The sequence below is a fragment of the Equus quagga genome, chromosome 13 (assembly GCF_021613505.1).
Source record: "Equus quagga isolate Etosha38 chromosome 13, UCLA_HA_Equagga_1.0, whole genome shotgun sequence".
Classification (NCBI taxonomy): domain Eukaryota; kingdom Metazoa; phylum Chordata; class Mammalia; order Perissodactyla; family Equidae; genus Equus; species Equus quagga.
Genome location: NC_060279.1, coordinates 91,846,403 through 91,860,930, shown reverse-complemented (window position 1 = coordinate 91,860,930; position 14,528 = coordinate 91,846,403). Strand labels below are relative to the sequence as shown.

The window sequence follows — 14,528 nt, the reverse complement described above, 5'->3', positions numbered from 1 at the left end:
GATCGCAGGACTGTGGGTATGTAGTGAATCCTGGACAGTGTCTGAGGATGTCCACCGGGTTAAACTGGAATCCTCTGATAGCCAGGGTGATTGGGGAAATTTATAGGTCTTCCTGCAGTGACTTCAAAGGGACACAGTCTCAGAGGAGGTCGGGGACAGGATCTGAGAGCCGTAAGAAGGCGTGGCTAACACCCGTGGCCATGCTGAGTCCAATTCCTCAGACAGTTCAGCGAGCCTGGACTTGAAGATGCGCTTGGCTCTTTCCACGGTGCCTGACGAGTGAGGGTGGCAAGGGCAGTGAAGTCTTTGACTCGTGTGCGTTGCCCTTTCTACATCCTGTATCATTCTGCCAGTGAAACGCCATCCTCCCTCACTAGTAATGGCAGAGGGGACCCCCCACGTGGGGAAGATTTGTTCTAGGAAAACCCTGGCAACGGAGGTTGCCGCGGCATTTCGGCAGGGGAAGGCCTCCGACCATCTAGCAAACTGCGTGTGAGAGCGAGCACATGTTGGCGGACTTGCGCCTTCGGTAACTGGATGAAGTCTGTCTGCCAGGGAAGGAAAGGTCCCAGGGCGACTGCTTCCCTTCGTGGCTCCAACTTCACAGTTTTTCCAGGTTGATGTTTCTGAAAGAGGAGGCGGGGGAGGGGAGGGAGGGGGCAACCCCTCGGTTGGGATAAAAGCTAAAAGGGCCAAACCATCGCAGGTCTCATCCAGCCCACATTTGGTTCTTTCCTGGTGAGTCATGTTGTGTAAACTGTACACAACGACCTGGAGACAGACTTGGGCTCTATCCAGTGACGACACGACAATAATGTTATAGAAGTTATAACAGCATTTAATGGTGGCGCCAAAGGCGCCTTAGGAGCGCACCCAGCACGGCGCTGCATCACTTTTGTACCTTCTCTCAAAACGTTTTCGACCGTCCTCTCCACTTTGGGGGCGGACATCCCGGCAGTCTACACTAGGTGGCACTAGGGGACAACTCGGAAATTAAGCGTGGCTCAGACCCTGCGGTGCGCCGGCGCCTCCAGCAGCACTCGCGCGTGCGCACAGCTGCGGCGCGTGGGCCACGGTGTGTGTCGCTGTCACCTTGCAGGTGTCACAATGCAGTGGCTGTTGCCACGACCGGGCGCGCTGGACGCTTGGGAGCTGCTGAGTTCGTGGCTGGGGCAGCCCCTTTCAAGGGTCTGGGGTCCTCTTTAGTGGTTTCTGTTGGCGACCAGCCTCCCGGTCCCGCGTCTGGAAAGTAGAGCCAGGAGAGTCGTGGCCCCGCAGCGCCCCTGGTTCTGCACCCTGGGCAGGTCACTTAGGTGTCTCCTCCGCGTGGATTGGCGCCAGCGTGCACCCCCTGAGCCCGACTGAGGTCCTAAGTCACACGCGCGGGTCCCAGCCAGGCCCGGAGTCTGCAGGCTCCGGCGCGCTTTGGAGACCCCGCGCCTCCGTGAACGGCCGCGGCCGGTCTGCTGTGGGGGCGCCTCCCCAGCTCCGCTGCAGCTGGCGTTTGGTGGGAACGTTTCACGGTGGGTGAGGGATGGAAACACCCAGAGAGAATGGGGACACAGCTGCCTCATCAAGGGACGCTCCAGTGAGGGACCCCCCAGCGTTTGTGTGTCTGGAGAAGCCAAAGGGCACCCGTGAGGGAATCAGCTTTATGTATTTGTGATGCACAGAGTGTCCCTGGGAGAGCGCTGCAATGTCGGGAATCGGGGAAGAACCCTACTGCCCTCTGTCCTCCCGCCCTGCGCGCCGAGCGCAGAAAGGAGGTCAGCGGACCCGGGAAGATGCGCAGGTGGAGGTGCCGGGTGGGGAAACAGGGTAAAAGGCGCCCACGTATCCTGTCTTCAGGGAGGAGAATGGAGATGTCACTTTAAATCCAGATGGCTGCTTTCACTTTACGTATTTCTGAACATTTTAAATTGGTCACGTGAGGATATTTGTTAAATAAAAGTGACCAGAAAGCTCATGGTACTTGACCTAACTTTTCTCCAGGTGAGGGGAGAACCAGCATCACAGGATACATTTAAAAGGAAAACAGGTGGAAGAGAAGAAAGCTGCGGGCTCCTGGGGAAAATGGCAGATTTTAGCTTTCAGTCTCTAAATACACAGGATGAACCTGGAGCATCTCGTAGTGCCAGAGATTAAGGAAATGCTAAAGATAATAATTACAATAGTAATACAAACTCCACATCGATCACAATGTGTCAAAGGGACACACGAGCCGACTAGAAGAACTCCCGATGGCCCACACTGGGACAATTTGAGCAAAAAGTAAATTAAGTAGAATTGGATTATAAACCAAAGCTTAAAATAAATATGCATGAGTCCATCCCTGTAGGATAGATAATTGGGGAGGAAGAGACAAATGTCCAGTGCAGAAGAATTCCAAATAATTTCTGTAGTTATGGCACCTTCAAGGAAAGGGAGCAAAACTCCCCCCTCCTTAAGTGTGGGCTGCAAACAATGACACGGTTCCAAGAGTACAGCATGGAAGGGAGAGGAGTAACCTAAATGCTCACCACAGCCCTGTGAGGGAGGAGTGGCAAAGGTCCGCTTCCCAGATGGGGAAACTGAGGGTGGCTCAACATGTGATAGTGAATGTATTTCTCACCAGCCATGTGCGAGGATAGCCCCTTCTCATGTTTAGACAGAGCAGCTAGACATCCTGGACCATTTGGGACAGTCCCGTGTGTAACTATTGAGCCAGCATGCTTATCAACAGCTCCCTCCTTCACTCTCAAGGATCTCGGTTTGGACAACAAATTACACGATGACCCTACCTATTGACCTCAGTGTATAGTAGAAACCGAAATTAATCACAGAATTGCACAGGTAAGTTCATAACCTCACTTGTGTTAAATACGAAGAATTAGAGGAAATTCTGTAGGGAAAGCAAATAGTAGGACTTGTCCTAGTCTGAGATGTCAAGATGAAGTGTCACTCTGAGAAGGTGACACTGAAGGAATAGTAAGTGACAATTAGGATAGGGCGAGGGAGGGAGGTGAGTATTCCAGGTTTGGGAACATCCAGGAAAAAAATAATCAACATTCTGCCGTGTGTTTTAAATTTGTCCTTGCCGTGATCACCGGTATTTTGACTTCTATCATTGTTCATCCAACAAAGAAAACAAGTGTTTTTTGGTAATTGCAAGAGAACCTGAGAGATTTTTATACTGGCTGAGGTGACTGTAATAAGACCAAATAAAGGTAGATGATGAGTCAAATAGTTAAAACTTCAACTTCCTTTGAGCCAGCCCTGGTGGCCTAGCGGTTAAGGCTCCGTGCTTCCTTTCACCTCTGCAGCCTGGGTTCCTGCCCTGGTTGTGGAACCACACCACCCATCCATCAGTTGCCATGCTGTGGTGGTGGTTTACACAGAGACCTAAAAAAAAAACACCAACTAAAATACACAACTAGGTACTGAAACTTTAAAACGCTCTCTCTATCTCTCCCTCTCTCTCTCTCTCTCTCAAAAAATTCAACTTCCTAAAATATACAGGGAGCAAATCTAATTTCCTCCTATCCATAAAGGACACAAGTAATACAGACTCAGGATTCAAGGTGATATAACAATTACAGATTGAAGTTGCAGGAAATGCTCTCAAGGGCATGTCTCCATATTAGGCTGACAAGATACAGAATAAAGAAAATTCTAATAAGAGAAGGCTTCACCCCACCTGGCTAATGAGGATATTCTTAATATCACTAAGGAATCTGATGTGTAAATATGCCTGTCTTTTTACAAAAGCCTAGCTGAGTGTTTTGTAATCGCCAAGTGAAGGTATAAGGTTGCTGAATTTCTGAAGGTTCCTCTATTTAAAACTGTACACAGTGAGTACAAAGTCTCCTGGGGTCTGGGAAGTCAAAGCATCTTCAAGGGTGGCAAGAAGGGCAGGGTGGCTGGGGACTCAGGAAGAAGGTCTCCGGAGGGAGCGAGGTGAGGCTGGGGTGGAGGCGGCCCGTGGGACTCATCCTAAGACTCTTGAGAAGTCGTGGAAAAATATGACTCACATTGTAGGGTGACCTTCAGGAAAGACCTCATCAGATCTGAGCTTTGTCCTCCCAGGGGTCCGGGCGCATGCTGGGAGGTGACTGACGGAATGGGAGCAACACCCAGGTGTGGGGAGATGGTGACGGGACCAGAGTGCAGAGACGAAAACAGACAGGAGTGGTTTCAGTCATAAGATATTTTGGAGGGAACAGCAACATGACTTGGGGGTGGATGGAACACTCACTCAATCATTCAGTAACTACTGAGTATCTGCTATGAGCTGGCCATTGTTTTGGGCGCCGTTTTGGGGAGAGAGTTGGGCTTCATCAAGGATGGTGCTCAGATGTCTGCCTTTTGTAACTGGAAGATGATCACATCGTTCCCTGACACAGGGATCCTGGAAGGGGGCCGATTTTGAAGGAGCAAATCATGTGCCATTTTGGAAATCTTGCATTTGAGGTGCTTTGGGACATCAAGTGGAGATTTCAAGGAGACAGGTGGATACAGAGATCCAGAATTCAGCTGAGAGCTCCTGGCTGAACATAAAAGTCTAGAAATCACCGGCATTTCAGTGGTGGCTAAAGCCATTATCTAGATAAGATCACCTGGCAGAAAAAGTGTAGCATAATGGTCAAGGAGGGAAGAATGAGTCTGAAAGAGAGAACAAAAGACCAGCCAGAGAAGTAGAAGGAAAATCAAGACAGTCTTATGAAACAGAACTTAAGGAAGTGAGCATTTCGAGAAGAAGGAAGTGGTCAACTGTGTCAAATGCTGCCCAATTGCCCAAGGTCATCCAGCTAAGTGTCAGGGCTGAAATTTAAAACCAGCTCTAACTAATTAATAAATGGTGCTGGGACAAGTGATTAGCCATTTAGAAACAAATTTACACTCCTACCTCACACCATAGCTATTGTAAATTCCAGCGGAGGTAAAGGACTGAAAGCAAAACACAAGATAACATTTTTTATTTTATTTTATTTTTTGAGGAAGATTAGCCCTGAGCTAACTACTGCCAATCCTCCTCTTTTTTTTTCTTTTCTTTTTTTTTTTGCTGAGGAAACCTGGCCCTGAGCTAACATCCATGCCCATCTTCCTCTACTTTATATGTGGGACGCCTACCACAGCATGGCGTGCCAAGCGGTGCCATGTCCGCACCTGGGATCCGAACCGGAGAACCCCGGGCTGCCAAGAAGTGGAACGTGCGCACTTAACCGCTGTGCCATCAGGCTGGCCCCAGATAACATTTTTTAAATAGAAAATGTTTTATAATCTTGGTGTGGAAAGACTTAAGGCAAGACAGGAAACAGAAACCATTAAAAATATTTTTAATGGACTGGAGGAAAACATTTGCAGCACCTTTGACAGACATGGGGTTAACATCCCCCATATACAACAACCCAACGGAAAATGATTGACAGAGATGAACAGTTCAGAGAAGAAGGATTCAAACAGCCATAAAAATGTAAAAAGACAATTATGGTCTGATGTTCAAGGAAATATGAATAACACAATAATTAGGGACCATTCCATAGATTCATAAAGCATTTTAACACTGGTCACATTAAGGGGGAAAAGAAAAACTAAAACTTTCTGGAATGATATTTGGCAATATCTATTAAAATTTAAGATGCAGCTCTATTTCCTGAGCTGGGTGCTGGACGTATGGTGTATTCACAGTGTGAATATTTATAGAGCTCTCCACTCTGTTGATTCTATTAACTATAAATTCTATTCTATTTACTTTATAAAAAGTGCATTTGTATGTTTCTATGTGTATGTTATTCTTTCGTGCTTTTAAAAAGAACTTAGACACAAAATGTACATACCGAACAAGTCAGCAATCCCAGCTATGGAATTCTTTTCTTCATTTTGCAAATCCATAACAAAAAGGCAAACAAGGCAATTTATTTTCAAAATGGGCAATGAAGATGAAGAAGGAATTGACAGAAGATAAATCCAAATGGGCAGCAAACAGAGAAAAATATTCAATCTTCTGAGTGGTCATAAAAATGCCAATTAAAGTTACAAAGAGATATCACTTTATACCCATACATTTAAGAAGCGAGAACACCCACTCCTGGGTGAGTGGAAACTCCAAGACATTATTTGTGGAAGCTGAATTGCTAACAGCCTTTGGGGGACAACAATCTGGTAACAGCTATTAAATATGTAAACCCTTTGACCAGGAAAGTCTATATTTAAAATTTATAAACGCTCCCACATGTAGGGCTGTATGTTCGATAATATTTTGTGCAGCATTGGTGGGGCGGGGAATGGTCATTGGAAAGCTTCAAAAAAGAAAAGCTTATGTCAAAATGGTGAAGCTATACCATGAAATATTATACAACCATTGTGAAGAATGAATTAGAATTCGATGTATAGGCCTGGAGAGATGCTCATGAAATATTAGGTGACAAAGGGCAAATCGATTTTCTTATTTTTAAACATGTGCCCTTACGTATGTTTGTAGGAAGCAGAATATGGCTTAGAACTTAATCTCTGGAGCCCGGACGCCTGTGGCTGAGCCGACGTCACCACCTTCTCCCCGTGTGTGATAACCCTCAGGACTCAGTTTCCTCGGTGGTAAGAGCAGGTTAATGACACGTCTCCCGCACAGGCCTGTGGGAGCTCGTGGGGAGATGACTCGTGGAAGGTGCTGGAGCTGCCCGCTGCACTGTGCCATGACACCGTGAGTGTGAGCGTGATCCACCTGCTTGCGGAGAATACCGGGGAAGGAAACCCCACACTGGCCTGCACGGGGACCTCAGGGGGCGGGGCTGGACCAAGTGGACACAGGTGATTAACGTTTCCCATCGATTCGACTACTCACAGCCGGCACATGATACTTTTGGAATCTGTTTAATCCACTGAAGCAGAAGGAAAGGAGGGAGAACAAACTGGGCCGTCCGCCCTGAGCGCACCAGGTGCCGAGGAGGCAGGAGGAACGAGCAGGGAAGGGCAGGGGCCCCAGGAAAGCCTTCTGCCCCAACAGCTGACCCCAAGCCCCTGAGTGGCCCTGGGCAGATGGCTGTCCCTCTCTGAACCTCAGTCCCCTCCTGTGCACAATGGAGCTGCCAGTGGCCCCCACGGAAAGCACGTGGCTCACACCAAGGGCAGGTCTCAGTCCCTGTCCCCGGGCACTTGTGGGGCAGCAGGAGCCGACGTCTCAGGGCTGCACCCTTTCAGCCCATTTGATCCCACACTGACCTGCGAGTCAGGGACTTTCCATTATCCTCCCATTTTGCAGTGGGGAAACTGAGGCACAGATTGGTTAGGTCACTGGCCCCAGCTCACACCCTAGAATGGGCCCGGAATTCAGTCCCAGGCAGCCCGGCCCTGAATCAGGGCTCCGACCACTAGGCCCCACCGTCTCCCATGTCTGAGCACCGACGTCCCTTCTCTGGGCCTCAGCCTCCCCAACCGTGGAGCGGGCTTCCCAGGGCTCAGCTCTGCAGTCTGCTCAAAGGGTTAGGGACGTCGTGTTGGGACCTGGGAGGAGAGTTTAAAACCAGGACTCTGGTGATCTCAGTCCCCGTGGGCGGAAGGAGATGGGGCCCCGCCCTTTCTCTGCTGTGAGGCTCCCATTGCCCAAGGCCTCTGGGAGCAGGGACTGGGCAGGGCAGGGATCCAGGCCCTGGTGGGCCAGAGACCGCGGGGTGAGCGCCCAGGGGCCTGTGTGCCCTCCCCCTTCCGCCCGGCCTTGTCGTGGGCTCCCCCGCCCCACCTCACCTGGACCAACCACACCGCATCCGGTGGCAGCCCTGCCAGAGGAGGAAGCAGAGTCTGAGGTCCCTGTCAGCTGCCAGGGGAGTCCCGCCAGGGTGTGAAGCAAGGCCTTTCCTGCTGCTCCGCCCCAGCATATAAAGGCGGCCTAGCCAGCCGCGAGATCCTAGACGTCCCTGTGCACCCCGCCCGCCATGTCCAGCCCCTGTGCCCTGCTCACTTGGACCCTTCTCACCCTCCTGGGACTCGGGGCGACTCGAGAAGACTTCACCCCATGCGGCCCCATCGTGCCCCGGAGAGAGTGGGGGGCCCTGCCATCCAGGTGCGAACAGCGCCTGGACCTGCCCGTGCGCTACGTGGTGGTGTCACACACGGCGGCCATCCCCTGTGACACGCCGACTTCGTGCATGAGGCAGGTCCAGAACGTGCAGCATTACCACGTGCGGACGCGGGGCTGGTGCGACGTGGCCTACAAGTGAGTGCGGAGGGGAGGCCGGAGGAGGGGAAGGTGTGCAGGCCCCGGAGACACGGGGGACCGGTGCTAGAGACGCCGGGCTGATGCCCGGGGTCACTGCCTAGGGCTGGGCACGTGCAGGCAGCACGAAGATGCTGGAGGAGGGGAAGGGGCTGACGGCCAGCTCTGCTCCCCGGGGAAGGACAGACTTTGCCAACACGCACCAAGGTGCCCTCCACCCTGGAGTCCCGTTAGACCGTCTGCGCCTGTGCTGGGAGGCAGACAGCAGGCTGGGTGAGCGCGGGGCTGGGTCCCTGTCCCAGCTCCCCTGCTGACGGCAGAGACCCAGGCCGGCCACTCAGCCTCTGAGCTGCAGTGTCCTCCTCCTGTGCACAGTCAGCGGATGGTGCCCACGTGAGCGCCAACCGCCACTGCGGGCAAGGCTCCTAGGACACCGCCTGGCACAGAGTCTGGGCCCCAGATTCACGGACTATTGCCATTGGCACCTTCTATGTGTCAGGCCGAGTGCCAGATGCTGGCATGGGGACACAGCCTCGAACGGTAGGAATGCAGCCCAAAGGGATTTCAACACCAGCAGGGAGAAACAAGCAGAGTCAACCGGATGGATTCACAGGGTGACAGGACTGACAATAAAAAGGAAGAGGATGGGGGAGCTGAGGGAAGAGTGCAGTGAGCTGGGGGCACAGCGGGGCAAAGGCCCTGAGGCCAGTACGTGGGTCATCCCTGAGGGACAGAGGCCAGGATGGCATGAGGAGGGTCGGAGGGCCTAGTGGGCCACAGGGAGGACGTGGCTCTGCTCTGAGAAGGCGGGCGCCTTGGGATGGTCGGGGCTTAGCAGTGGAAGGAGCGCCCTCTGGCTGCTGTGGGGGGACAGACTCCAGGGCGAGGGGCAGGAACAGGGATGGGTTAGCCTCTGGGGCCCATGCCACCAGCGTCCTGTCCAGAGTGACAGGCTGGGGTCCAGCACACGGGGTCCCACTGCCAGAGAGCGTTTGACCCCACAGGTTCTCAGACCTCAGGCCGCCCCAGAATCCCCTTCTGGGAACGCAGGTCCCCAGGTCCCACCCTTAACTGCTTCGGGAGGGCGAGGGGAGGCCAGGGGGTCTGAGGACCTCAACCAGAGAAATCCAGAAGCCTCCAAGGGTATCCCCAGCTCTTCAGGCTCTAATCTTACGATTCAAAGGCTCCAACTTCAAGGTTTTGTTCCCAAGAGTCAGGTGCTCCATTCTAGATGTTTCCATGAAGTCAGCAGAGCCGAGCCTGGGCCGCAGCCTCTGGCCTCAGTCGCCTTACAGAAAAGCAGACTGAAGTCAGCGCTCAGGTTTTAGGGCTCAGAGTCTGACTCAAACGTTCTGAATCCCCTTCCTCGTCACATCACATCCTCTCTGAGCCTCAGTTTCCTCATCTGTAGAATGGGCTCCTGACCGTGCCCCCTGCTGTGGGGCTGAGGTTTTGGGGAGACGCCTCCATAAAGAAACGCACAGGGAGCCGCGATGCCTTCCAGGGGCTGTGGCTGTGGCAGGACCATGACCACCTAGTCCTGGGGGAGTGATTGGGGGGAAGTGTCACTGTGGCATTTCTAGTCTCTTCACAGCCAGATTCTGAGAGTCTGGCTTCCGAAGTGGCAGGTTCAGGACCCAGAGGGGAAAGTTCCGACATTCTGTGCATCACTGGGGACCCTGGGGGCCGAGGGCTGGGGAAGCAGACACTGCGGCTCACGTGCTGCTCCTCTGGTTCATCCACATACCAGTCAGACTCGCTCCACCAAGACCAGGGGGACGAGGGGTCTTAAGGATCGGGTGCGGGGTCTGGAAAGCTCACAGGCGGATGCTGGGGCTCCAGGGTCTGGTCAGCTTGTGGTGCCAGCCCTTGAGTCCCTGATCCCGTCACTCAGGGGACCCCAGCACGGAGCAGGAAGCAGCAAGGGGCTCGGGTGGCAAGTTCTGAGAGGCAGGGGTCACGGGGCATGACCTCAGGCAAAGCACCTCTCTTCCTACATCTCTGCTTCCTCAGCTTAAAGTGGGGATGACACAGGGCCTGCCTCGGAGGACCGCATGTGAGGACTCTTCAAGAGCAGGACAGATTCTCCAGGGAGGCAAGAGAGAGCAAGGAGTCAGACCGTGTGGGTGGGAGTCACAGGGACCTGGGTGAAAATCCTGACTGTGCCCCTGACCCGCTATGTGAACGTGGGCAGCTCTGCACCTCTCTGATTCTCCATCCGCAGAATAGAGGCAGTAGTGACTCAGGGTTGCTGAGTGGAGGAGGGACAGGGGCTCCTTCCCCAGGAAACCCCTCCTCACTCCTCAACCCCCCACCCCACAGCTTCCTGATCGGAGAAGACGGGCTTGTGTATGAGGGCCGGGGCTGGGACACTCAGGGCGCCCACTCAGGTCCCACCTGGAACCCCAAGTCCATCGGCATCAGCTTCATGGGTAACTACATGGGTAAGTGACTGTCCAGCCGTCGGGACAGGCGCGGACATGGGGCCTGGGGGACCGCAGGGCGTGGTGGGTGGTGGTTCAGAGGCTGTGCCACCTACAAGCTCTGTGACCTCGGGCTAGTGACCTGCTTTTCAGAGCCTCATTGTCCCCTCTGGACATGACCGTTTCCAGCCCGCGGTCCTAGGGAGGATTCGGTCATCTGTACCAGGGTCTTGGGTCCGTCCACGGCCCCGAAGGAGTGCAGGGTGAATGGCCGCTACCCTGTGGGCAGGAGCCCGAGGTCTGGGGCCGAGAAAGGAGGCTCAGCAAGGATCTTGACAACGACCCTTGTGGAGGGCTTCCTCTGTGCACAAAGTGACATGTTATCGTCCCACAGCCCTGGGGCCAGCTGCCATGATTCTCTCCTTTCACAGTGAGGAAACTGAGGCACAGAGAGGTGGAGCCACGGCCAGGGAGTGGCAGAGCTGGTTGTGGGCCCCAGCTGGGAGGGCACCATGCGAACCACTGCCCCCTGGACCTCTGCTTGTCCAGGGCCCAGCCTAACTCCTGCCTCTGCCTCCCCAGATCGGGCGCCCCCGCAACGAGCCCTCAGGGCAGCCCAGAGTCTGCTGGCTTGTGGCGTGGCTCGGGGCACCCTGAGGACCAACTATGAGGTCAAAGGACACCGGGACGTGCGGGACACAGACTCTCCAGGTGACCGGCTCTATGATATCATCCGGACTTGGCCACACTACCGATACTGAGGCCCTGCCTGCCCACTCCAGTCAGAAACCCCCTGCCTCCCCCTCCAATAAAGATGCACTCACTGTGACCCTGTGTCCTGCCACCCGCCTCCCTTCCTCTCTGCCTCCCTCATGACCCAACCACTCCCCCAGCTCCCAGCACTCTGTCCTCCCTGGTGCCCAGAACCCAGAGACCCAAACCATGAACCAAGACCCCCCGAGATCCCAGCTCCGAAGCCACGTCACAGCTCAGAACCCAGAGGTCTCCGGCAGAGGGCAGAAATCAGCACCAAGTCGACCCACGAGTCACCCACAGCAGCTTGGGGTCCCCTGGGGCAATGAACCCTGCTGCAAACACCTCCTCTCCACCACACAGCCAACGACGTCTGTGCCTCTCTGCCTGGACTCCTTTGGGGACAGGCTGCTCACTACCACCGCTCCTGACCCCCACTGTCATTGCTTTAGGGAGGGCAGGAGTTCTTCCTGAGCCGGAACCCCAAGCTGCCTCCCAGGCACAGACGGGCCCAGAAACACACACAGGTCCCAATGCCACCGGCACCCATTCCCCACACCTCCCTCTCCTCCGCCACCCTTAGTCATAAGCTGAGGGATCCCAAAGGAGAGTTTATTTACAAAACGCACCCAGCCCCCCTCCTAGCAGGCAAGGCAGGGGGAGGGGGCGGGGGCCTGGGCGGGGCCGGAAGGACGCAGGCCCCGCCTCCGCGCTGACTCCCGGGGGATGGGGGTGCAGAGGCCGGCTCCCCTCCCCGGTCACGACCGCGCGTCCAGCCGGCTCATGTATTCCTGCAAGGCCTTCAGGCGGGCGTCTATCTCGGCCATGTCGGCCGCCTGGTGGTCGGAGCTGGAGTCTGCGAGAGCAGGGGGCATGGGGCTGGGAGGGGCCTGAGCCCCGGGAGCTCGCGGCCAACCAGCGCCCTGGGCGCCATCCCAGCCCGCCCTGGGGCAGGTGGGGGGGAGGAGGCGGCCCAGGCTCACCTTTGATGGGGACCCAGCCCCCCGAATGGGCCAGGCGTCTCTGATGGCGGCAGCGTTCCAGGGGCGTGGCCTTCTGCTGCTGGGGGAGGCACGAGGGGGTGAGGCACCCTCCCTCTATTCCTGCCCCCTACATCCTACCGGAAATTCTGAACCCAAGGACCTCAGAAAAAATGAAGGCTGACACCTAAGGGGCACTTCCTCTGTGCAAAATGACTCCTCGCATCTGCCCCAGAACCCTTGACGTGAATAGTCTAACCAACCCCACTTCACCGATAAAGAAACCGAGGCACGGAGAGCTAAGTAACTACCGTGAGTCAGACGTGACAGGATGGGGAGCCAGGTTTGAGATCCGGCAATTTGAGGCCAGAGCAGGTGCTCTGACCAGCGTCCTCTGCCCCCAGCATCCCCCCCAACCTGGCTTCCGGTGGTGTCATGCCGCCCCACCTCCTCCAGGGCCCGAGAAGGACACGCACCCTGCTGGACCCGCTCCAGGTGGTGGGGCTGGGCGGCTTCCCGCGGCGGCCAGCGCTGGGGGAGGGAGGAATCAGGGACCACTGGGGGTCTTTGGGCCCTCCCACCCCGCCCTCCGTGGTTTCAAGGCTCCAGCACCCAGTTTCCCCGCAGAAGACTGTTTCCAGTCTCCCCAGACACCCGCTGGAGGCGGTCGGTCCCCAGCCCGAGTTTTACCCTCTAGGCAGCGATTCCGAGAAACCCTCCAACTCGCTGCAGGAGCTGGCGGACGAGCCGCGGCTGCGCACACTGTCCACTAGGGGGAGAAGGACGCGCTGAGCCTCCGCCCCGCCCGCCGCCCCGCCCGCCCGCCGGCCGCGCTCCGCCCCGTTACCCGAGGAGCTGCGGTTCCGCGAGCGGGTGGCCGCGTCCCCTCGGCCGCTCACGGCGGCGGGGGCCCGAGTCTGGCGAGACCAGGAGATGGACGGGCCGTCCCCGCTTCCTCCGCTGCCCAGTCGGTTCCGCTGCTGCTGCCTGGGGAGCGGGAAGGAGATGCCCGCCTGTGCGCCCAAGCAATATGGCAAGGGCGGCGCTGCGCCCCCAGGGCCCACAGCCAAGGCCGGTGACCCACCTGAGGTCACGTGGCCTAAGTAGGGAGAAAGCATGCGGAGTCACAGACCGTGCCAGGGGGGTGTCAGGTGAGAAGAGGGAGCCGCTAGGGGAAGGGGAGAGATGGAGCAGGCGACAGGTGATGGAGACAGGTGATGGAGACCGGGATAGATGAGGGCACAGGTCAGGGAACCAGGCAAAGGGGCGGGGTATGGGCAGGAGAGGGGAACTGCGCGCTAACTTCATCTTGATCTCTCTCTGCTTCTTCTCCTTGGCTTTCACAAAGGCTGTGGGGTCGAAACGGGGCACGCGACCACCTAGGACGGGGGCGGGGCGGAGGTGGAGCGAAGAGGAGGCGGGGTTACGGGATGGCTCCTCCGCGTTCCAGTCCGTTCCACCCCCTCCCACGGGCGCCCGGCACACACCTGTGGGCGAGGGCGAGGGGCGGGCAGGGCGGCCTCGACCCCGGCCTCCCCGGCCGCTCTCTCGGGAGGACGAGCGGGCGGCGCCGCGGCCACGCGACGTGGAGCGCTCCCGGGACGACGAGCCCCGATCCTCCCGGGCCGCGGGCGGCCCCACCGGCGGAGTCCGTCTCCTGCAGCCCAGGACGCACCGTCGGTTTCCCGCCGGCCAGGACACTCGTATCCCAAGCCCCTTCCTGGATCGAACCGTCTCCGAACCTTCAGGTCCAGCCCCCCATCATCTCCTAGCCGTTCCCGCCCTTGCACACGACCCTCACAGACACCTTCTCCCGGGCTCCGCCCCTCTCGGAGCCCCACAGAGCCCCCCAAAGGAACCTGTCACTTCTCTACATCCTAGCACCCCCTTGCATTGGACCCTTCTTCCTGAGGTTTCCCCCAGCGCCCCGGAAACCCTTCCCAATTTTCCACCACCCACTCCCATAAACGCCAGCTGACCTCAACCAGAGCCCCACCTCCCGGGCCCCGCCCTCTCGCTCCACTAGACGCTCAGGCCCCGCCCCTCTCCTGTCCCCATCTGCAGGCCCAGCCTCCTGCGGCCGCCTCCAGCCCTGCCATCTCTCCACCGGCCCCGCCCACCGATTCCTACTAGGTATTGGAGTCCTTCCCTACGTCCCATGCAGTCTCTTAGGCCTCTCCATAA

At 56.4% G+C, this 14,528-nt stretch overlaps 2 protein-coding genes across 2 annotated transcripts; one reads left to right on the top strand and one right to left on the bottom strand.

The window, feature by feature from the left end:
• The first annotated feature begins 6,898 nt into the window (after positions 1 to 6,898).
• Positions 6,899 to 11,440, top strand: LOC124249492 (peptidoglycan recognition protein 1-like). Its single transcript, XM_046680485.1, has 3 exons — positions 6,899 to 8,188; positions 10,511 to 10,632; positions 11,194 to 11,440. The coding sequence occupies exons 1-3, from the start codon at positions 7,908 to 7,910 to the stop codon at positions 11,370 to 11,372; spliced, it is 582 nt and encodes a 193-aa protein (XP_046536441.1). The 5' UTR covers positions 6,899 to 7,907; the 3' UTR covers positions 11,373 to 11,440.
• A 535-nt stretch (positions 11,441 to 11,975) lies between these two features.
• On the bottom strand, positions 11,976 to 14,350 carry LOC124249494 (centrosomal protein CCDC61-like). Its single transcript, XM_046680486.1, has 8 exons — positions 14,341 to 14,350; positions 13,832 to 14,001; positions 13,648 to 13,723; positions 13,192 to 13,331; positions 13,035 to 13,113; positions 12,821 to 12,875; positions 12,348 to 12,426; positions 11,976 to 12,220 (listed from the first exon to the last, which is right to left on the bottom strand). The coding sequence occupies exons 3-8, from the start codon at positions 13,650 to 13,652 to the stop codon at positions 12,123 to 12,125; spliced, it is 456 nt and encodes a 151-aa protein (XP_046536442.1). The 5' UTR covers positions 13,653 to 13,723; positions 13,832 to 14,001; positions 14,341 to 14,350; the 3' UTR covers positions 11,976 to 12,122.
• Positions 14,351 to 14,528: the final 178 nt, after the last annotated feature.

Excerpts from the sequence above, each read along its gene's own strand:
- LOC124249492 (XM_046680485.1), top strand. The coding sequence starts at position 7,908 with ATGTCCAGCCCCTGTGCCCTGCTCACTTGGACCCTTCTCACCCTCCTG. Across the intron at positions 8,189-10,510 it reads TGGTGCGACGTGGCCTACAA|CTTCCTGATCGGAGAAGACG; the intron begins GTGAGTGCGGAG and ends CCCACCCCACAG. Across the intron at positions 10,633-11,193 it reads CTTCATGGGTAACTACATGG|ATCGGGCGCCCCCGCAACGA; the intron begins GTAAGTGACTGT and ends CTGCCTCCCCAG.
- LOC124249494 (XM_046680486.1), bottom strand. Across the intron at positions 12,876-13,034 it reads TCGGAATCGCTGCCTAGAGG|CGCTGGCCGCCGCGGGAAGC; the intron begins GTAAAACTCGGG and ends TCCCTCCCCCAG. Across the intron at positions 12,221-12,347 it reads GGGCTGGGTCCCCATCAAAG|ACTCCAGCTCCGACCACCAG; the intron begins GTGAGCCTGGGC and ends CTGCTCTCGCAG.